General features: G+C 40.2%; 1 protein-coding gene and 1 long non-coding RNA gene across 4 annotated transcripts in view; one reads left to right on the plus strand and one right to left on the minus strand.

The window, feature by feature from the left end:
• Positions 1-8,612, plus strand: part of LOC139041049 (uncharacterized) — a 56,663-nt gene extending 48,051 nt beyond the window's left edge. Inside the window, exons 3-4 of one of the 2 annotated variants that reach the window (XR_011495530.1) lie at positions 5,373-5,657; positions 8,461-8,612. This is a non-coding gene — a long non-coding RNA (uncharacterized lncRNA). Of the gene's footprint in view, positions 1-3,788; positions 3,968-5,372; positions 6,178-8,460 lie in introns of those variants that run through there. The other variant, XR_011495529.1, reaches the window with a different exon arrangement.
• COL4A3 (collagen type IV alpha 3 chain) overlaps positions 1-22,448 on the minus strand; it is a 129,927-nt gene that overhangs the window by 44,009 nt on the left and 63,470 nt on the right. For both annotated transcript variants that reach the window (XM_070489582.1, XM_014835935.3), the window contains exons 4-21: positions 19,636-19,680; positions 18,995-19,039; positions 18,288-18,350; positions 17,553-17,606; positions 16,686-16,712; positions 16,067-16,144; positions 13,967-14,029; positions 13,807-13,842; positions 11,677-11,718; positions 11,371-11,448; positions 10,258-10,320; positions 9,806-9,865; positions 8,505-8,549; positions 8,179-8,232; positions 7,252-7,293; positions 4,783-4,867; positions 3,504-3,539; positions 1,631-1,795 (exon numbers count right to left, since the gene is read on the minus strand). In XM_070489582.1, the coding sequence (XP_070345683.1) occupies positions 1,631-1,795; positions 3,504-3,539; positions 4,783-4,867; positions 7,252-7,293; positions 8,179-8,232; positions 8,505-8,549; positions 9,806-9,865; positions 10,258-10,320; positions 11,371-11,448; positions 11,677-11,718; positions 13,807-13,842; positions 13,967-14,029; positions 16,067-16,144; positions 16,686-16,712; positions 17,553-17,606; positions 18,288-18,350; positions 18,995-19,039; positions 19,636-19,680 (1,081 nt within the window). The remainder of the gene's footprint in view (positions 1-1,630; positions 1,796-3,503; positions 3,540-4,782; positions 4,868-7,251; positions 7,294-8,178; positions 8,233-8,504; positions 8,550-9,805; positions 9,866-10,257; positions 10,321-11,370; positions 11,449-11,676; positions 11,719-13,806; positions 13,843-13,966; positions 14,030-16,066; positions 16,145-16,685; positions 16,713-17,552; positions 17,607-18,287; positions 18,351-18,994; positions 19,040-19,635; positions 19,681-22,448) is intronic.

The raw sequence follows: 22,448 nt of genomic DNA on the forward strand, positions 1-22,448 counted from the left end.
CTGCAGGACTTGTACTTGAAGCTGCACCTGGAAGGACAGGCAGGTGTTGCTTAGAGCAGAGAAGGTAAGAAACAAAGACAGTCTCAAAGGGAGAAGTTGCATGGCATCTTCAGCGAGGGAGAAGTTCTATTGTAGGTACCCCTGGTCCAGATCCTGACTTTAGCATTCATGAGCTTACGTGAGTTCTGCACATCAGGCTTGTCATCCATAACACAAGGATACAAAAACCTACATCTTGAAAAAGACTTGGAGGACTAGAAATTGTTAAAATCTGTGACACCATGTAAAGTTTCCGTTGAGTTTTGTTTGGTTTGTTTTCAGCATAGGTCCACATCATAGCTTGACAGATTTGTTCTTGGACATTATGTCTTTTTATTAATGGGATAATTTCTTGAATTATTGTTGGCCTAAAAGAAAGCTTTTATTTATTTATTTTTTAATCTTGCTCGCATAACCAGGCAATTAACTGAATTATCTTAATGAGTCATGCACCACATAGTGACATTTTGGTCAACGATGGACCGCATATACAATGGTGGTCCTATAAGATTAGTACCATGTAGCCTAGGTCTGTAGTAGGCTATGCCATCTAGGTCTGTGTAAGTACACTCTGTGATGTTTGCACGACAACAAAATCGCCTAATGATGCATTTTTCAGAACGTATCTCTGTCGTTAAGTGACGCATGACTGTATTAAGAGTTTTCCAGATTATTCTTTTGAATTTTCAGCGTTTATAATCATATTGTCTATAAATAATAAATATCTCTACCTTTCTTTAAAAAAATTTCTGATACCTAGAAGATTCTTAAGGCTATTAGGAGGGTTGATTAAAAAACACAAGATTTCCCAGACACCTGCTAGGAAAGGTATTTTAAAATGCAGAGAGTAACTTACATGGTCATGAGGTTCTATGTACCTATTAGCCAACATAGAATGCTAAGTGGCTCTGTAGGTGGAGGGAGTGGAAAGGACACCCACATCGGAACCGCCAGGTACCACTTCAAGTCCTCTGGGCCGCAGCTCTGAGGTCTCTGACCCACTGCATCTGGGAGCACTTTGCCTCCTGCTCATGCCGCACAGCTCTAGCCTCTCGCGCTGGGGCTTCCCTGCTGATGCCAAGGCATGGGATGCCCTGGGAGCCATGCAAAGACAGCCTGGAAATGTGTGTGGTGGAGCGGGGTCAGCCCAGTCCCGTGCAGTCACATCTTTGACCCATGAGAAATAGGAGCATGTGGATAAATTCTTGCCTCCTTCTCCCCTGGGACAGATTATCCTGAGACAAAGGTATACAGCTTCTTGGAAGATGATTTCCAGGGATGAACAAGCAGCTGCACTTGGCTTAGGCCAACTGGATAACCATCACTCCCTCCTTGCTTCACTCCCCTTGTCCCTGCCTCCCACTCTGCCCTCTGTGGAAACTCAGGCCAAAGCTTTGCTGCACCTGCAAAGTAGTCATTCCACCAGAGTTGCTTTCACAGATGGCTAATAAAACGGAACACCATGGGAAGGATGATTCCTAAGATCCACACAGACTGATGGCCCAGCTGCAAGTACGGTCCATTGTCCCTGATTTGCACACATCTGTCACTGGGCAGTATACACCAGAGGGGCCCCATTAGGCATCTCTACCTGGTGGTCCTGGAGGTCCCGGTGACCCTGGAGGGCCTGGTGAACCAGGACAACCTGGGGACCCAGGTGGCCCCACTGCATCCTTTCCTGGGGGTCCTTGTTCACCTTTACTTCCTTTCATGCCTGGTGATCCAGGCACTCCTCTGAGGCCAGGCCTTGATGACCCTTGGAGAAAATAATCATTTCAGTGTCTTTTAAATTTTTTCCTGATTAATATATATTTATTTTTCAATTGCAAAAAATGATGTATTCTTATTTATAAAAGTTGCACAAGTGATAGGTATGTAAAGCATATAAAATAAAAAGTGATTATCTTCCTTCTTTTGTGGCCTTGTTAAACTATCACAGTTTAGCTCGGAACATTCCATTCCCATGAGATAATTCATGTAATTTATTACAAGGGACTGAAACAGAGTTTGGGATGCACTGCAGTCTTTTTATTTAAAAGAGAGAAAATCGTATTTGGACTTTATTCCTGCCAATTGTTAGTTATAAAAGGGCATGGTGAGGGGCTGGCGCAGTGGCATAGTGGTTAAGTTTGTGCACTCTGCTTCCTCGGCCCAGGGTTAAGGGGTTCAGATCCCAGGTGTGGACCTACACACTGCTCATCAAGCCATGCTGTGGTGGCATCCCATATACAAAATAGAGGAAGATGAGCATGGATGTTAGCTCAGGGCCAATCTTCCTCACCAAAAAAAGCTGTGCCAGGTGGTACAAAACCCCTTGCACCTGTCCCTCCTAAGATGACAAGGATGTGAAAAGGGAGCCAGTTTTGAATCTCCATCTTGCAAACAGTTTAACTGTTAAGAAGAGAGACCTCACCACCAGAGGGCTAAGAAACCAGTGAGGGTAATAGCTGATTATTTCTGATTATTGAGCATAAGTGTTTTGACATAAAGGCAAATCTCTCTGATTGACGTCTCTTTTAGACGTTTGTAATTTTCACTCACTGGCTTCCTAAAGGAGCCTGTTCATTACTTAGGGGCCTGGCAGGGGGAAGGAAGTCTTCCTTAATCTTTGGCTAGACCGATAAAATATACTTTTGCATCATTCCAATTTCAAGAGAGACCCACTGTTAACGTTTGGTGTATATTTTTCCACGCATATGCAAGTACACATAATATTAATCCATTTGTCTATTTTTTAACAATGATATTATAATATACATATAGTTCTGCAATCTGCTTAATTTCAATTCACTTTAAAAATCATGAAATAGTTTAAATATGCAACATGGTATAGAGAAAAATATAATCAATGGCAGGGCTTATCGAATCTTGGCCATTTTTTCTTAGTTTTGTTTCCTTTACAACATGACACATTACAGTCTTTACGGTTATGACTGAGGCCACTGTGATTAATCCTTGATTAATCATCCTTGATCCTATTCTTCCTCTCTCAAGAGGCAACCATGGTAATGACTCATGGATGTTTTTACACTTTATGGAATTGTCTATATGTCCATAAACAATATATTGTAAAACTTAAAACCTTATGTATAACTGTAATCTATGTATCCTTATGCAACTTGTGATACATTATGAAAACTATCATTTAACCAACCTAATTAACATAAAATTATTTTCTATGTCTGCCTCCTCTGAGTTTCAAACCTTTTGCTCAGACTCCAGTGTTACTATCTTACACTTAGTTAAAACCACTGAGAAGTAAAAAGGGGCATTTCTATATCACTTTATGTCAGCTTCCACTTCCTTTTCCGCTGCAGGTCACAAAGTTAACAATTAAAGCCGGAAATACTTTTATATCAATTAATGAAACATTTCTCTTATGTAAACAATGCAAACATACTAGAGAGCAGTGTGTTTTCCTTTTAATAGCATTTTTATTGCTACCCTGAGAAACATGTACATACCGGGACTTCCAGGAACTCCAGGGGGACCACTGGGACCTATGAAAACACGATAGTGATTAATTGCTTACGAAGATATAAATAACTCCTTTCTCTTCATTTTTGAAATCTTGGATGACAATATAATAATAATGAATGATAAATATTTTTTAGACTTTTTCTCCACTCTTACGTAGATAAGTATTAGAAAACTTCACATATTTGGACAAATTGTAGACAGGAAACTAATTTTAGATGTTTAATACTCAAAAGTGAATCACACTATCTTATCATTTTCAAATATTTCAGCAGAGATTTACTAAGAGCCTGTTCTGTGTCTGGCGCTTGCCTGGGATGGTTCAGATACAAGAAAATCAAACAGCTGGAATGGTCAAGGACCTGCAGGTGGCCAGTGTTCCATCTCACATTGCTTCTGGATGTAACATTGCATGGGGTTCTGATGCTTTGAGACATATGAATGATTCATAGTAAGCATATCAGATTTTTAAAGATCTATGTCTATGCCTGTACTTATCTGTCCATGTATTTAAATACACTGAGAACTTTTACTCTTTTAAGTAAAATTCTTCTTTAAAATCCTGTTTATATCAATAATTTGCCTGGTTCAGTGGTTCTCAATCCTGGCTGCACATTAGAATAATCTAGGGAGCTTTTATGATCTGCCAGTGTCCAGGGCCCTCCTCCAGACAATTAAATAAGGACACAGGGATGTAACCTTGACATGGTCATTATTTAGAAGTTCCTGGGAATTCTAATGTGTAGCCAGAGATGACAGTTGTTGACCTAGACATTTTCAACCTATCAAAAGCAGTAGAATATAAATAAATATGATTTTAATTCATGGTGCCAAGGACAGATCCATGCTCCAGGAGTCAGGAAACCAAGGCTTCAGTCCCTCCTTGTCACTATTTGTGTGGATTTGCTCAAATAACAGCTTTTTAGGGTCTCCATTTTCTCTTTTATAATCCCACTGAGATTGTGGGTTTCTTACACTCCCTCCCTCCCCTTGCCCCCCAGACATATTAATGTATTCTTGCCAGACTTGAACTTCATGCTTTGCTACATAAAGATAATTTAATTACCTCCCATGGTATATCACCTATGAAATATTCTTATGAAAATATGAAAATTAAGAGACACCAAAAAATACCCCTACCCATGAAAATTAGGAGACCTCCCTTCTCCCCCTGCAAATTCTGGGTCTATAATCACGTTATACATTACCTTGAAAGAAAGACAGGGAAATGATCAGCAAATGCTTTAGGAAGGAATTTATTCTCACCCTGTGGGCCACGAGCTCCTTTGGGCCCTGGTGGGCCTGGAATTCCTTCATCTCCCTTTTCCTGGTAAGCATCGTAATATTCTGTCTTAAAGGAGAAAGAAATGAGTAAAGAGAAAGAATAGCTGTTTATGGACAGCTCACCAAATGCAATTACTACAGTTTCTTCTTTTTGGCCAAAATGATTATTTCCTTATTTTCCTCAATCCATAGTTTATGTGTTAGCTGGAATATGATAGTCATGTATATATGGATGGATAAAATTAAAGATAACAGTTGACCTTTCTGGTATCATGATATGTATTTCCTGGGTTTTAAATTAGAAATACATTTATGTATTATGATGTGACCCAGCTTTCACACTCATATTTATGTATACATGTACATATCTGGGTATGTGTGAATATGTATACAGAAATTAAAGGTTCACAAAAGAATGACTTACCGTTATGACATGTGATCAACTCTAATATTTTTTATTCTATTCTGTTTTACTTTTTAGCAATGCTTGTCCTGATAGACTAATTTATTTCAAAGTATGTTGGGACCCACACATCAAAAAATACTCTACTGATTATTTCTTTAAATTTCAGGACACCATTGACCTGCAACAATCGAGGACTATTGTTTCTGACATGCACAGTGGACCTACTGCTAATCTCCTTAACCATCTACTTCCTAAGCAGAACTTCCGTGAAGTTACTAGAAGCTGCAGAGTTATATGGAATTGAGCATAAGAAAACACACAGTAAGCTAGGGATGCTCAGAAATCAACTGGCAGGGCTGGCCCGGTGGCGCAGCAGTTAAGTGCGCACATTCTGCTTCAGCAGCCCAGAGTTTGCCGGTTCGGATACCAGGTGTGGACATGGCACTGCTTGGTAAGCCATGCTGTGGTAGGCATCCCACATATAAAGCAGAGGAAGACGGGCATGGATGTTAGCTCAGGGCCAGTCTTCCTCAGCAAAAAGAGGAGGATTGGCAGCAGTTAGCTCAGGGCTAATCTTCCTCAAAAAAAAAAAAAAAGAAAGAAACAACTGGCAAGTAGATTTCACTCAGAATTCAGTACATTTATCTTGAAGGAAAGAAGATGGAAATATGAAAGTTAAAAACAACTCTTTTGGGGCCGGCCCCGTGGCCGAGTGGTTAAGTTCACACACTCCGATTTGGTGGCCTAGGGTTTCACTGGTTCAATTCCTGGGCATGGACATGGCACCGCTCATCAGGCCATGCTGAGGTGGTGTCCCACATAGCTCAACTAGAAGGACCTACAACTAGAATATACAACTATGTACTGGGGGGCTTTGGGGAGAAAGAAAAAGAAAAAGAAGATTGGCAACAGATGTTAGCTCATGGTGCCAATCTTTTTTAAAAAATAAACTCTTGTTTTTTTCATACACTGCATGGGGCCAATTTACATTGTTGACATTTGAAGACGAGATAACAAGAGCTTTGTGGTTAAGCAATATATATAAAATCACAAAAAATTCAGAGTAATATAATAACATAATAATCTCCATCATAAAATCTATAATGACCTGTGTGCACCTGCTGACTCTTGGCCACTCTGCTAAGTGCTTTCAGAAAATAGCCCATTTCATCCTCCCGGCAACTCCCTAAAAGCATTTTGGGACTGCTTGCATCTAAATCCTTCGCTTGTCGTGTAAAGATGCAGATTTCTGGGACCCTCCTCTAGTTACTGAGTTAACTTACTTAGGCTGAGAGGTCTGAGAAATACATTGTAATGGGACCCCCCCCCCCCGTCCCCTACTCTTTTGCCACCATGGACCTTTCTGTTGAACTGCAGCCCTGCTCAGCACCCTGAATGGGAGAACCACTATCTTTTGAGGCAGGAGAGGAAAGGATACCAGAACTCAGAGCCTGGGTCCCTTTTACTCATCTCCTTAAGCTCCAGAGTCACTGTATAGAATGTGTCCACCCTGCAGTCAGGAGATGAGGGACATCACATCCACATCCAGGCTCGAGAGGGGAGACTGCCTGCTGCGATGGAGCTGGGCTGAAGGGACTGGTTGTTGCTGGCTCTGCACTAAACCCATGGTTGAGTTTCTGCTGCCTGAAAGAGCAGGAGTCGTCATAACTGGGCCTGCTGGAGGGGGTGGAGCTGGCTCCCTCAGCCCCTGGTGCCCCAGCTATCCTCCACTGCAGCACCCCCACTCTCCTCGAGGTCGCAGGATCACCTTGGGCCAGGTCTCATTAGACAAAGGTTTTCTTCTCCCCATCCCAGGATGGGCATTACTAATGCATTCCAGAGACCAAGTAGGACCAAATAGAAACATTTGTCCATTGTGAAATGGACAAATAATGACAACAGCTATCTTTTCCCCGGTTTGATAAAAAGGTAAATGCTATAATCTCCATCATAACATTTAATGAAAGACTTAGATTCAAAATTTCCTTGATACTTTGAAGGACTTGATCAAACATGACACTGATATTGTCTTTAATTACACTTACTGGACCACGAAATCCTGGAGGGCCAATGTCCCCTTTCCACCCCTGTGTTGAAAGACAGATGCAAATTAGGAGTACATATCTGGCATACTTAAAAAGCAAAATGCACAAATAATAAATCAGTGCTAAAAGTAGAGTTATTTCAATGTAATGTACAAAGCAAGTTAAAGTGAAAGGGTCATTGGCTTTAAATTATTTTCCTGGAGGGTCATATCTGGGTCAACGATCCTATCAACAAGGTCCTGAAGAAGTGGTTGTTGTTCCACTGGTTCTCCAGGTTTGCTCCATGCCACTACCATCCAGTGATGCTCACATCATTGCAGACTCCCATGTTCCCACCCAGAGTAGAGGCAAGGAAAACCAGGCTGTGGGTTGTACACAATTCCCAGTGTCCCAACCATAACCAACCCCCTTTCTTATCTACTCAGAATTCTATAGGAAGTGATATTATTATAGGATAAACCTTGAATCTGCACATACACTACATATGAACATTATTTGAAGATATCTGTAACATTTGTCAGAAACAAATGATTTGAATTACAGTTCACAATTAATTGATGATGACCTTTCAGTGTATCGTGACACAGGTTGAGACTCATGGGGTCCAACCTGCGTTTGACTTCAAATGACCTGAAACTTCCTACAATTTTAGGCCTTTTCCCACTCCTTCCTTGTGGGGAGCTGAAATCTCACTGGTCCTAAGTCAGGCAGCTCTACTACACAGAACAAGTTTAATAGCTTTTCCACAAGACTGCCCTTCAAGTGTTTAAGTCGCCACATCTCTCATTTATTCTTAACAAATACATTAAGGTATTTTAATGAACTCTGATTGCAATTACTTTACCTAGTTCCAGGGCATGAACGAAAAGCATGGGCAAAACCCAACTGATTGATAGGCTGAAGATAGGATGTTAAGGAGAGGCTTACCTTAATGCCGTCTTCACCAGTTAACCCAGGGAAGCCTCTGTTGCCTTTGGCTCCCTAAAGAGAAGAGAAAAGAGAATGGGTGAGGAGACACACTCATCAATTTCTTTTGTAGGAAGCAGAACAGTTTGAACTCCTTTTTGGAAAAAAAAATGTGCTCAGTGGACCTCTCTTCACAGTAAGAGTGTAAAACTGTGATTCCCAAATGTAATTCTTAAAATCTATATGCTTTTTATTAGTTTATAACTACGTAGTGACTCTCAAAAATCCTTCTTCGTCTAACAGGACTGACATTTTCATGACATCAATGGGCCAAACCATGTCTTCACCTGAGTGCCAGGGAACCCAGGAGCACCTTCTTTTCCTGGTTTTCCCTAAAATGAAAATAAAACAAAAACATGTAATTTAATAAATATGGATAATTTTGATAAACATGGAAAACAAAAGATATGATTATTTGCTTTTTATCTCAAGCAAGAAATTCTGAATGAGGTTCCCCATCCACTTGTTAGAAGGAAAATCTATTAATAACAGAACATGGATGACCTTCCCTTGCCAGGAAAGGCAGAAGGCAGTCAGAATGGGAAATCAGGGAGAGTCAAAGGAAGAAAGAGAGGGAATTACGAGCTAATCTTAAACTAGAGTTGATGCTGTCCGTTCAAGTTTGGAAGGAAAATCAAGGAAGCACTGAGCAGAGACGTGTACAAGGAAATCTACAAAGAGAGGTGGTAACAATGAATTAATTTATTTGAAATGTTGAGAATTCCCTAAACTACAGTTGTGCCTATATTTAAATATATGCATAAAGCTATACTGCATTGTCCAAACAGACAAGGCTTTTGGATGAACTATGATAGTATTTACCCTTGATGATAGAATTAAAAATCATATTGGTTGAATTTTTTTCTTAGAAAAAAATTTACTTTTCCAATGTGTAATTTTTAGAGTTTTAAAACAATACATGTGTTTAAATCTTTCCAAAATAGAGCTGGGCGGGAGAGTGAGTCCCTGTTGCTTCTGTCCTCCCAGCATCCCACTTCTCATCACAGCATGGTCCATTTCCTTTGGGGAGCTTCCCCTGCCTCACTCTGTGTGGTTCTCATGGGACTGCAGTCACAGAAGCTCCCTGCCCCACTGGCCTGGCCAACCATGATACCTTTTCCTCCTGGCCACAGTGACTTTTCCAGAGTGAGACCCAGCTGATCAGAGCAAGAGACTTGCCAATCAGAGCAAGTCTTTGGGATTTTATATATGGAACATTCTCTCTCCTGAAATGACATTAACCTGAAGTGGTCTGCTGCTGCATCCCATGCTTTCTCCCCATCACCCCCTAACATGGAAGAGAATCATTTGTCAAAGGAGAGAATGAGGCTGATTGACACACAGAGAGAAGCAGTAGTGAAATGGAGAGAAAGTCTTGCTCATACTGTTTCAGGTTCTAAAGTTCTTGAAGCCTGTTTTAGCCTTGAATTTCTCAGATAGTTGAACAAATAGGTTCCACTCCCTAGATCTTTAAAAAATTTTTTAAAAATCTAAGCTAGTTTGAGTTGGGCATTTTATCCTTGCAACCTACAGAGTCTTGAGTACTGACTAATACAGGCTGCACAAGACATTGGATATCCAAACATACCTGTGGACCAGGTTCTCCAGGAGCACCTTTTTCAGATCCATAAGATTCTCCAGGTGGTCCCTGTATTAATTAGAGTTAGGTCAAGTTTTATGAATTATTGATTTTTGACTTAACATTGGTTTTTATTAATTTTCCCCCTTCTGATTATTCTCCTATATTTAAAAATGTTCAAATGATGGGTCATCTAAGAGGGAAAGCTTATTTATGAGTATTAATTTAAAAACAGATGCTAAGAAACCAGATCATAAGATGGGTGCCATTGGGTGCACGCAAAACAATGTGAGGATTTCAGCTAGAAGTGGCCATAAAATAATTCTAGTATATTCATGACCTCTGTAGTAAAATATTGTGCTTTAACTAATATTAAGCTTTAAACATAGGTCATACATCAAAATATGCACTAAGGTTCTACTTTATGTTTCAAGGGAACAACATGGCTCTGAGTGACCTACTGAGGGTCCAGGAGGTCCGGATTTTCCCATGGTTCCCTTGTCCCCTTTCTCGCCCTTGAGGTCCTGCCACAAAAACAATTTAAGGTCATTAAAAACAGATCAAACAAGATTTTACTGATTATAGTTGGAAAGTTCATCTATCTTTCAATAAACTGGATTTACAAACTACTTACGTACCTCATATAACGCAACACAGTAAACCTTATCATTTTTCATATTTCAAATTTGATACCTGTGAACCCACGGAAACTATATACCAACTATATCTTTTAATTATCTTTTGGATCAAACTATATTAAACTAATTTGATTCCTGAGTTAGTTTTCTATAAGCACAACGAGATCATTTCTGATGTATTTTACTTTCATTTTTAATATACTGAAGATATTTTCTTTGGGATCAATTATTTTCTTAGAAAATGTTACAATGAAGATTTGATTCATTAATCAGGTTTGTTTTTTACCCTTATCACATTTTATTGATTATATTTTTGGCAATGTGAGTCTTCTCTTGAGGGCATCATTTTCTTCCAACTCAATGTTTTTCCCTTGGGTCAAATTTTCCAGATCTAGATTTTGTCAAGATAAGATTTTTTCTATCAATTTTCAGCCAATAAAGTTTTAGACATTGTTAATTTTATTTTTGTTGATTACCTCTGAAAAGTTCAGTTATTTTCCTCAGGTCAATTTTTTCCAGTCTTCAATGTGAATTATTATTTTGGTCATATCAGATTTCACTATGTTTTGTTTTAACTCCTTAGTTTTGTTTTGATAACTTCTATCATTAAAAATTAATTATATTGGAGAGTGATAGCTAAGAGGTTTCTTGTGGGGATGATGAAAATGTTCTAAAATTATATGTGGTAATGGTTGCACAAATCTGAATATACTAAAAGCCATTGAATTGTACCGTAAACAAGTGAATTCTATGGTATGTGAATTATATTTCAATCAAATTATTATTAAAAACAAGCACAACCAGAAGGACTTACAACTACAATATACAACTATGTACTGGGGGGCTTTGGGAAGAATAGGAAGCAAAAAATTTTAAAAACCAATTAATTATAAGTTTAAAAGAGAAGAATGGTTTATGTGCATTTCTTAGAGTTACCGTTCTGTTATCCGGGCCGGTGAGCGTCACAATTACTGTTCCTGGTGGTCCGGGGGGTCCTGTTAATCCTTTCACACCCTAAAGACAAATACACTCAGAAATGAAAAACTAAACAACAGCAGCGTTAGTATATTTGACAGGTCTATCTTTCCCCTTTCGTTCTCTTGTAAGAAGATTGAGCAAATGAAAGCTTGAGACACAGCAAATGCCTTCATTTCGCAGTGACTTAGCGAATGAAATGTACAGGCTGATTGATAGGGAACTGAAAATATCTTGCCCACAAATAAACAATGGTGTTTAAGTTACCCGTTCTCCTTTTTGTCCTATCACATTGTCGCCCATGTGGCCCTGTAAGAAAACACAAAACTAAATTATTTAAAAAAAAAGAACGTGAATAAATAATTTAAACACATTAAACTTCCAATATTTGTATCTGAACACTTATATTTTGATTTTAGTGTTAAAATTATAACAGTTATTTTAGCTGTTTTTTTGGAGTAGAGTGGCAATTTGCTTCTTTTAAAGGTGGAGATCTTATGGGGCTGGCCCGGTGGTGTAGTGGTTAAGTTTGCGCATTCCACTTTGGTGGCCCAGGGCTTGCGGTTCAGATCCTGGGTGTGGACCTACACACTGCTTAACAAGCCATGCTATGGCGGCACCTCACATACAAAGAATGGAGTAAGATTGGCACAGATGTTAGCTCAGCAACAGTCTTCCTCAAGCAAAAAGAGGAAGATTACCACAGATGTTAGCTCAGGGCCAATCTTCTTCACCAAAAAAAAAAAAAAAAAAAGTGGAGATCTTGAGGTGCAGAAAGCTTAAGGGATTTACTTAATATGGCAAGTGATGACATGAGGTGGTGTGGGGTGGAGAAAGGAACCCCAGCTCAGAGGATGTTTTTCTGGCTCAGCCACCAGTGGTTTTGATTCCACTGGCTGGTTATTTAACTTCATGACGCCCTACTTTTCTCATCTTAAAAATAAGAGAGATGGGTAGCTAAACTTCAGGATTTCGAAATAGAGATGCTAATAGAATTCAAGCTACCTCACTTCACTAGCAAATTAGTGACTTGAGATAAGACTAATGTGACTAGTCTGTCTTCACTAACGATGGCCAATCTCTCATTTCAACCAGTGTCTCTTTGCTCTCGAGAGCAAATCTTCCCCCTCATTAGGCCACAAGCTGTTGAGAAAAGCTCAAGATGAGGATTCAAAAGACTTTAAGTCTCAGGTCTGCCATTTACTGTCTATTGACAAGCCACTTAACTTGGATCTATCCGTCTCATGGGGGGGGGGTAGTGTGTGTGTGCGTCCGTGTGCACACACATCAATGAAATAATAAATGTGAATGCTGCACACAGAGGCCACCTGAGAGTAAGTAACAGATACTGTGTTTAGTACTAATTTCCTGGTGAGCTCAGCCTTGCTCAACATTTTCTTAAACTAGTGAAGGGGATCAGAATATGCTACCCCAAAATACACCACTTTTGCATAAGGATTATTTTGAGCTGAAGGCAACTCAGGAACAGGAAATGCAGAAAATATTCTTTACCCTCCCCCATCCACCTAAAGGCAGGGCATAAATTTCCCTTTGTGAAATTGTTACCCCTCCCCTCTCCTGGACCAGGAAGAGGGACAACTCTTATTACTGGAGATGCACTTCAATCTGCGTAAATAAACCTTACTGAATAACTCTCATCTTCCATTAGTTCCCCCCATGTATTTGCCTTCCCACAATTTGCCACTCCTAGAAGGTCAAAACCTTTTTCCTTTGTCTTATCGCTTCTCCACAAATTTATCACCCTTTGTTAAAATGGGCTACAAGCCTCTGGGCCTGACCGCCTCTTTGGGGTTTTCATTTCATTTCTATGACCACCTTCATATGCATATAAAATAAACCTTTTTCTCCTGTTAAACTGTCTTTTGTCAGTTTAGTTTGCGGGGTCCAGTGACTGAACCTAAGAGGACAGAGGAAAAAGGTTTTTTTCCTCCTCAACACAAGCTGGCCTTTTTAATAGAAAGACATGCAGGACCCCGCTTAATGAGTGCATGAATAGTCATCTTTTATTTCCTAGCATTAGATTAGGTTGATTTTGGGAAGCAGCCAGTACAAAAATTTATATAAAGGGTTGGGTGATCAGTAGGATTATCAGAAAGGGGAAACCTATGGACCAGGAATCCTTGTGCTTTTCCTGATAAGGAGCTCCTTATAATTGAATTAAGACTGTTTGTATCAGGGATCAAGTTACTGAAGTAGGGAAAAGAGAGGGAAGAGATGCAGAGCTGCCAGCTGTGCTCCCTTCCCTGTTGGGAATTCTTGTGAGTTCCCAAGAGGTGCCCGGCCACCACCCACGTGTCCATCAGACCAGGCATGGCTTCGAGATTGGTTAGGGTGTTTTGGCTGATACTATGATACGACATATGAACCGTGATCTACCTTAGGTCCTGGAGGTCCCATGATTCCTGGAAAGCCCTAGAAAATCAATAAGTTAAAATTACAGCAGGGAACACACCAACCTGGAAAACTGTTTAAAATCTTTAGCTATAATTAATTTATTAGTTTACCACGTGTACGGCAATGATGACTTCATACTCACAAAGAATCCTGGAGGGCCAGGTGGGCCAGCAGGTCCGGGAAAACCTGGAAGGCCTGGCAAACCCTTTAAATGAACAGAAGAATGAGAGTCAGTTTAAATTTACTTAACACTGAAGAACAATGTCCATTAGTTAAATGCATTAAAATATTTTAGTAAAAACAGAGCCTAACGTTTCCCACTTCTGGCTGCAGTTAGTTCCAATAAATGCCATGTGTAACAGACTACCTGGACCATCCTGAAGGTACTGTTTCCAGAAAAATGACCAGAGAAGCTGCTTTACTTTGGAAGAATTTTAAATTGTTTTTGGAATTTTGCTCCTGTCTCTCTCCCTCTTTTTTTTTTTTCCAAGCATGCTCTACCTCTGCCTAGAATCCTCTCTACCCACATATCTGTATGACTCACTTCCTCTCCCTTTTCTCTCTTTCTTTCTTTCTCTCTTTCTTTCCCTCTCTCTCTCTCTGTTTCTTTCTTTCTTTTTGGTGAGGAAGATTGGCCCTGAGCTAACATCAGTTGCCAATCTTCCTCCTTCCTTTTTTTTTTTTGTGCTTGAGGAAGATTGTCACTGAGCTGACATCTGTGCCAATCTGCCTCTATTTTGTATGTGGGATGGTGCCACAGCACGGCTTGATGAGCCGTGTAGGTCCATGCCCCGGGTGCTGAAGACTTAACCACTATGCCACTATGCCACCAGGCCAGCCCCTCCTCTCCCTTTTTTAAAATCTTTACTCAAATGTCATCCCTTCCATAAAGCCTTCCCCACCCATCCAATCTAAAGCTGAAAGCCAGGCACTTCCTATCCCCCATCCCTGCATTATTTTTCTCCTCAGCATTTATTACTGTGTAACAGAGCATACACTTATTAATTTCTATTTTTTATATTTTCTCCTCCTAGAATGTAAACTCCATGAGAGCAAGAATTTTTTTAAAACTATTTTTTGGCTGATTTGTACACTGTGGTATCCCCAGAGCCTAGAATAGCCACTGGCGCATAATAAATATTTCTTGTATAAATGCACGTCCCCCTGGTATATCTTCAGCTGTCACACAATGTAGCCAACAGTCAACACACACGGAAGGGAGACACCCAGGTCCCAGGCTGCTACTATCTCCTCTTACTGGATCCCCTGCCTTCAGCATCTGGCCCCTTAATTGCTTCCTAAGCAATAAACCAAGAGCCTTGTCTTCTGCATCTTCTCTCAAAAGCCTAGAGTGGCCCTTACTCGCACCGTTCTGCACTTTTGCAGCTCACCCCCAGTTGGCACGGCTCGCCGCAGAGGAGTGCAACAACTTTAACTCCAGCTCTGACTCACTCAGGCAAACACCAGTCTCTACCCAGGAGTTTCCGCGGGTACTTCTGAACTAAGTTAAAATACTTCTGGTTAAAGAGAGTACTTGTGACTTAGGTTTAACAAAAGATCCTTTTGAACCACTAAGTAAAGCACACACAACCCCCCACATAGCTGTTTCTTTGTATCCATTCTGGATCAATCTCAGGCTACATACTATAGATCAGAAAGCAAACTACTCAACAGGAGAAAGATGCATTTAAATAAAACCCTGGTATTTACTATCATGCAAATTTTACAGTAGGGCTCTTTTTGAAATTACAGCCTTAAATCGTATTCACTGTATGATACAAACCTATCGTGGATCTCAAGAAATGCTAAGTGGAACACAACAATTCCTTGAAGACTCCTCTTTATTCATTTAGGAAAGCTTGGGTGACTGAGATTGAAGAAGAGAGGAAAGACATACGTACAAATAATCTTTTTATATCAGTTTCATGCAGTTCCTTATAATAAGGTGAATGTGTTAGAATGAAATGAAGTAGATATGTAAGTAGAAGAAATATGAATGTCTATTAATAATGTTCTTAAAAGAGTAAGAAAGATATAGGGGAGAGGAAGGAGGGAAAGAGAGGGGAGAAAAAGGAAATGGAGAGAAACAGACAGAGAGAAAGAGAGAGGAGAAAAAAGAGACAGATAAAGAGAGAAGGATAGAGAGAGACAGACAGACAGACAAAGAGACAGGAGAGAAGGGAGCGGGGAGGAGAGACAGAGAGAGACTGAGAATGATGGGGATTCTCTGAAGCGCTTGTACCTGGAATCCTGGAGTTCCTGGCAACCCGGGGTCACCTTTCCGGTCAAGTTCTATCCCTTCCCCTTCAGCAGGAGCACCCTTGAAAACGAAGACGTTCGTCATACGTAATCAACGTTCTACTTTCAAAACCCTTTTAAATGCTTATTCAAGGTTATGCTGTTTCAAGGATAAAAGAGCTTCCCAGGATATATACTTAGGGAAGTGGTTTAGGATTATGATTTCGTTATTCCACTTTGAAGAATTTAAAGCATTTTTATATATCCTAAAATTGACAATTTACTGTGGAAGGAAGAAAGGCACAGGGATGATAAACCATTTCCCAAAATACCAAATTAGTGGCAATTCCTGATCTAGAATGTGGGGCCCTGTGCATGAGGTCATTTCTCTCCTCCTGGTCTCTTTTTCCTTAAAGGGTGATACAATACTTGTACTCCTTAAGACATACTTAGGACAAGAGCTAGAAGAAGTTGTTAAGTAGGAATAATGTGTCCAATTATTATGGTTTCTGAATTAGTTATGAAACCTGATTTGTAATTATTTATATCTCATTATTTAGTAGAAGTCCTTTTTGCATGTACAGTTAGAGATTTTCAATAATAATATGGCACAAATGACTTACCTTTTCTCCTTTCAAACCGACAGCACCCTAGAAAAAGAAGAGGTGTGTTAACAACTAGAGGCAAATCAAATACACAACATCCCTTCTTTGTTCTTTCTGCCATCTGCCTCCTCTCCCCACCACATACTTCCCACTGGCTTTCAAACATGCTCAAATTTCTCTCATTTAAACAAACAACCAAGTCTCCCCTTAATCTCCCCACCACCAATATCATCCTGTCTTTCCTTCATGTTATCTGCAAACTTCCCATTTTGTTCCTATCCCATTCATTCCTCAGTCCCACATCCACCTCCTGCCTCTATCCATCATGGAACTACCCCTTGCTAAGGTCTGCAATGACTTTGACACTGCTGAAATCAATGACAAGATGTCAGTTCTTACTGGACTTCTCAGCCGCATTAGGCAGCTGTCTGCCCCTCCACTCTGCTGAAATGTATCTTTCCTGGGCTTCCAGAATACCCTCCTCCTGGTTTTCTCTCTACCTCCAGGGCCGTTCCTCTTCTAAAGGCTTGTCCTCCTTGACCTAGACATTACATACTGGAACTCTCTAAGCCTCAGTTCTAAGGCCCTTTCCTCCTCCTTTTCACTCCTTGAGTCACACCAGCCGGGCCTCTCTTCTGAGCGAATCCAGCTGCCTATGACCCATCTCCACTTGGATGTCTCAGAGACAAAATAAAGCCTCAAAGTGCAAACCTGAAGTCATAATGCATTCATTCATTCATTCCCAAGCTATCGGTTGAATGTCTATTATTGGCCACCCCAGACTTCCCCAAAGTCATGATAGATTTCAATATATGGCCATTCTGGAGTAAACTATTTGTATTTCTACTTTATGTCTTTAATGGAGAGTTAGAAATGTGCACCTACCGGGATCCCTGGGTAGCCTGGTGTCCCCGGAAGTCCTGGAAACCCTTGCTCACCCTGGAAGACACACAAAGCTCGTCATTCTTTTCAGTTGTTCTAGAACAGCCTATTGAGAGATTTTCCTTGTTTCTCTCTTCCAACCCTGCAGTGGTAAATCTAGACAAAGTAACCCAAATTCCTTATGCCTACTGGGTCATGCGGCTTGAGGCCAGAAAACCATTATCTTAATTGAAAACAGGATTAGATTCTACTGTTTCTCAAATTGTGCATAAATGGCAAAAGTCTAATTGTGCCAAGAACTTTTTAATTGCAGTTTCTTTGAAACTTTAGTAATTAGTTCTTTCATGGCCACCATTCTGGGGAAAAGGAGAGCATAGTTAGGAAAGAAAGGAGATGAATGAACATCGAAAGCTCAGTCACTCTTTTCCAAAGACTCATTTTGCATTCCAAGCATTAGTTTCTGATTTATGTACACTCGCAACCTTAGATGAAAATAGCCAGTTGAGCCCCCAATTATCTTTCTGTGGGAGAACATGAGAGAACTGCCTTCACCGACAATCAGAAAGCAAGGCATGAGAAGAAAGAAAACCATCATCTTTCTGCCCTGAAGACACAGACCATTGGTTCTTGCTAGAAGGATGTTTCAAGGAAAGCCTATCGCATTTCATTGCTACTTCACCTTGATTTATTCATTTAGGAAAACATTGACTAATCATCTCCTGCGTGAGAAGTACATACCTTAGAACCATTGCATCCTGGCAAACCAGCAAGTCCATAAGGTCCAGGATGGCCTGGGGTGCCCTGAAAACAGAACGAGTCTCAAAAAGGAGACATAATCACCAGGCCCCAGGACCAGGGAAACAGAGAGGAGCCCAAGGTGAGGGAAAAGATGGGCTAGTTAAGATAGTTATTGAATATAGATGGTTATTTGAATAGTTAAGTAGTACACAAAGTTATTTTAGGTAATAACTTAAATAAAAATTATAGCAAATAAAATAGGCTCATTAAAACCAAAAAATATCAAGTGAGATACAGATATATTAGATGAAACACATGGCCTTTCTATGGAAAATGGAGTCCCTTAACATGCTGTTTCAAGCTGGGAGAAAGGAAAGGAAGAAGAGGGAAATGTACACAGAGGTAATTATTTTATTATTCTTTGCTATTACACAGAGTTATTCTGTTCTATCCTGCCCCATTCCGCCCCATCTCATTCCCATCCCATACCATCCCATTGCATCTTATTCTGCTTATATTTCAGGAAATACAGTGTGACTTGTATGTCCTACCAATCCACACTCTAATACATTAGGCGATTCTACTGTGCCATTTTCATCGTGTAGCAAATGTATCAGTGCCCATTTCCTTGTGCTTTTCCTTTAATGTCTTTATTAAGATGAGCTGGCTTTTTATTTTTCTAGTTACACATTTTTCCCATTACTTACTGGAAGTCCAGGAGGACCTGAAAATCCTGGTAATCCAGTTATTCCCTAAAGACATAGAAAAGGGTGACAAGAAAAACGCTTTAAAACTGGTCAACCTATAAGCACAAAACTATTTACCATTCCATAACTGCATCCTACAGCTATAATTGGGAATGGCTGAAAACTATTTGAAAAACACAAAAAGGTTTGACAAACTGTTGTAAATCTTACATTTATATCACTTTAAAAAAGAGATGAATAAGACTATTTTTGTCTTTTTTTTAGATTTTTTAAGCTATAACTGGATTATGGTAAAGTGCTCCAATCGTCCACGAAGAACTTGGCCGATGTTTACATACGTGCATATGTATGTATTGGTTTTACCACCAACCCATCCAGACACAGAACATCTCCACCACCCCAGATGGTTCCCTCATGACCTTTCGGAGCCAGTTAATACCTACCCCCAACACAGTACCCACTATTTTGACTTCTACCATTACAGATTAGTTTGACCTGCTGTTGAAGTTCATCTATAAAAGTGTACCATACACAACACATTCCTTTGTGACATTTGTATAACTTTTGCAGTGCAGAGTTCTTTTTTTAAAAGAAGAAGAATTTTCATCAAACAAGCAGGATGGACGAGTTGGACTACTAACCCTGACTCCTTTGGGACCAGTGAGTCCTGGAAGGCCTGGTGAACCCTGGATCCAAATGAAAAAACAACACGGAAACATTGTCAAAATTATTTGGCACTGAGAAACCCATAAGGTAAAGGTCCCAGTTTTATTCACACACCAAACTGTTTTGCTCTTGTGATTATTTCATTGTTAACATGGTGCAATTGCTTGCTTGTTTCATTAGAGCTAAAGTATTTATCAGAAAAAACTGTTAAAAAAAAAACCCCAAATAATACAACAGGCCCAAAATGGAGTCACTTGTGCTAACCCTTGTCACCAAACCAAGTCTTAATACCTAACCCAATTACAGTTTCAACCTTCTCCAGGAATGTGGTCTTAACCAGTCAACCTGGAATGTCTTCATCAGCACTAGTGAGGTAAGCTGCCTGACAGACTCCTTTCATCTGCTAAAGGAAGGCAACCTTGTCTGCAACAATCCACTCTTGGCCCCCATCTGTCTATAGAAGCCTTCCATTTTGTATAGCTCCTCAGAGCTCCATTCTATTTGCTAGACAGCATATTGCCCAATTTATGAATCACTGAATAAAGTGAATTAGATCTTCAAACTTACTCAGTTAAATTTTGTTTCTTACCAGGAGGAACAAAAATTCATTCAAACTCCTGCTACTCAATGTAGGGTCCAGGGGCCTGCAACATTAGCATCACCTGCTAGCTTGTTAGAAATGCAGTTTCTCAGGTCTCCCCCACCTCCCAGATATTGATTCAGAATCGACATTTCAACAAGATTAGACGATGACTCTCATTCACATTCATGTCTGAGAAGCGCTGCTGGAAAAGCCCCACATTAGCCAGACAGCTGCTGAGCTCTGATAAGGATAAATGACACAATTACCATGGGGGACAAGAATGGCATCCAATATTTCTATGCATGAGAAATTCTTTATTAACAAAATGAGCCTGGCATGCACCAATAAATAAATAGCAAAGTGAGATGGCCTGAATCAGAGATAAACTTGCTTCGGGCACATAATGAATACAGTTTTGAGGCCGTGATTCCTGGAGAATAATAACCTTAAATGGAGATTATTTTAACTAGGCCACTTGGTGTGAAAGTTCCATTGTCCAAAAGCTGTTTTCATCATTCCTTAGAGTTCCACTATGTTCTGGTAAGTCAGGCTTTCCTGACTGAGGTGGAATGCCTGGGCGTGACCGTGTTCCCGTCCTCTGCGGGAGGCTAGTGTGTTATACAGAAGGCAGAAGAGTGACTTGCAGATTTTACTTCCCCATTGTAAGTTTTCTCATGCAGAAAATATTTAAAACAAAGATAGGAGGTTTATAAACCTGAAAAATCTTTTAGGTCAGGCTTTAATATCCTCTAATTGTCTGCCTTGGATCAAATAACCTTTTGTGGCTGCATCGATGAGCTATAGTTTAATATATGAGCTCCATGACAACATGACACACAGATTTTCTGGATTAACTTTATGGACCACCTGCACATCATGTAGCCTATGGTAAGCACCGTATGTTTACAATTATTATTTTAACTTGTTGCTGGCTTCTCTAAAGAAATGCTAAGGAAATCAGCAGAGTGGGGTGCACAGAACGAAAGAAAAAGGCAGAAGTTGACATTAGGCTGATGTTAAGTCCAGGCTTGCAGTGGCATATTCATTCTACCAGTGAAATGGAGGAAAATCTGAGGCCACGCCCTGGAGGAAGGCAGTAGAATGTTCAGACACTGAATGTCCAGAATCTGGAAGACTTTTTCAAAATTAGGATCGGAAGAAGGGGAAATGGGGAAACAGAACACATACATGAATATGATCGACACAAAATGGTAGAATTCCTGGAAAACAACAAGCGTGTGCATTTTTACTTGGAAAACCGTGGGTGTGGGTTAGTTTCTTTGGTTACGGGAGTTTGGTCCTGGCATTACATCAAACCAGGTTTGAACTCTGTTTTTGTCACTTCTTAGCTGTGTCACCCAAGACGAATTCTTAACTGCTCTGAGTGTCGGTTTCCTCATCCAAAAAATAGATATAATAACGAGAGCTAAGTTATGAGTGACCATAGTGACGATTTATGGAGTCACAGTAAGGAGTAAATAGAGACGGTCAGGAATAAATGGCCCAAGTTCTGACACAGAGAAAATTTGCATTAAATATTGCATTTGAATACCATTTCAATATTCTATATGTTATTTATGAAAATTAAAAAGGATCAATTATAATTACCTTTCATAACTTATGAGTTAGTTCACAGCTTGCTGGAGGCCAGTGGTCAGGGGAGGGAACATGTGAGTGCGTGAGAGCCCAGGCTGAAGTCTAGCTCACATCCACAGCAGGAAAGAGCCATCAGCAAATCTAGAGGGTAGGCAGGTCTTTAGCAAATCCTCTAGGGTATTCATTTAAACAAAGCCCTTTGTTGTATCACAGATTTTAGGATAAAAATGTGTAATGAGTGTGAAGGGCAGTAGGCTCTGGTAAGAACCTTAGGAGACTTGATGTGTAAGGGACCAGCTGAGAAAGAGGAACCCAGGGAAGAAGGGCAGGGTGGGGAAAAAGTCAGGGAAAGGAGGATTCTAGAAACAAAAGACAAGTGTTTCAAGGAGAAGAGAGTGATCCACACAGTCTGAAACGAAGCAGAGGGACTCAGGTCCGATAAGGACACATAAGTATCCATGGGCATTGGCCATCTGGAGGTCATGGGCCATCTCTGCAGGAGTGTTTTCAGGGGAACGGAGGCAGAAGGCAAGTGATTGCTGCTGAGAAGTGAATAGGAGATGACGTACAGCTGGCAGGGTTAGCTGCTTTTTTAAGAAGCTTGACAGA

Source organism: Equus asinus, chromosome 19, assembly GCF_041296235.1.
Source record: "Equus asinus isolate D_3611 breed Donkey chromosome 19, EquAss-T2T_v2, whole genome shotgun sequence".
Classification (NCBI taxonomy): Eukaryota; Metazoa; Chordata; class Mammalia; order Perissodactyla; family Equidae; genus Equus; species Equus asinus.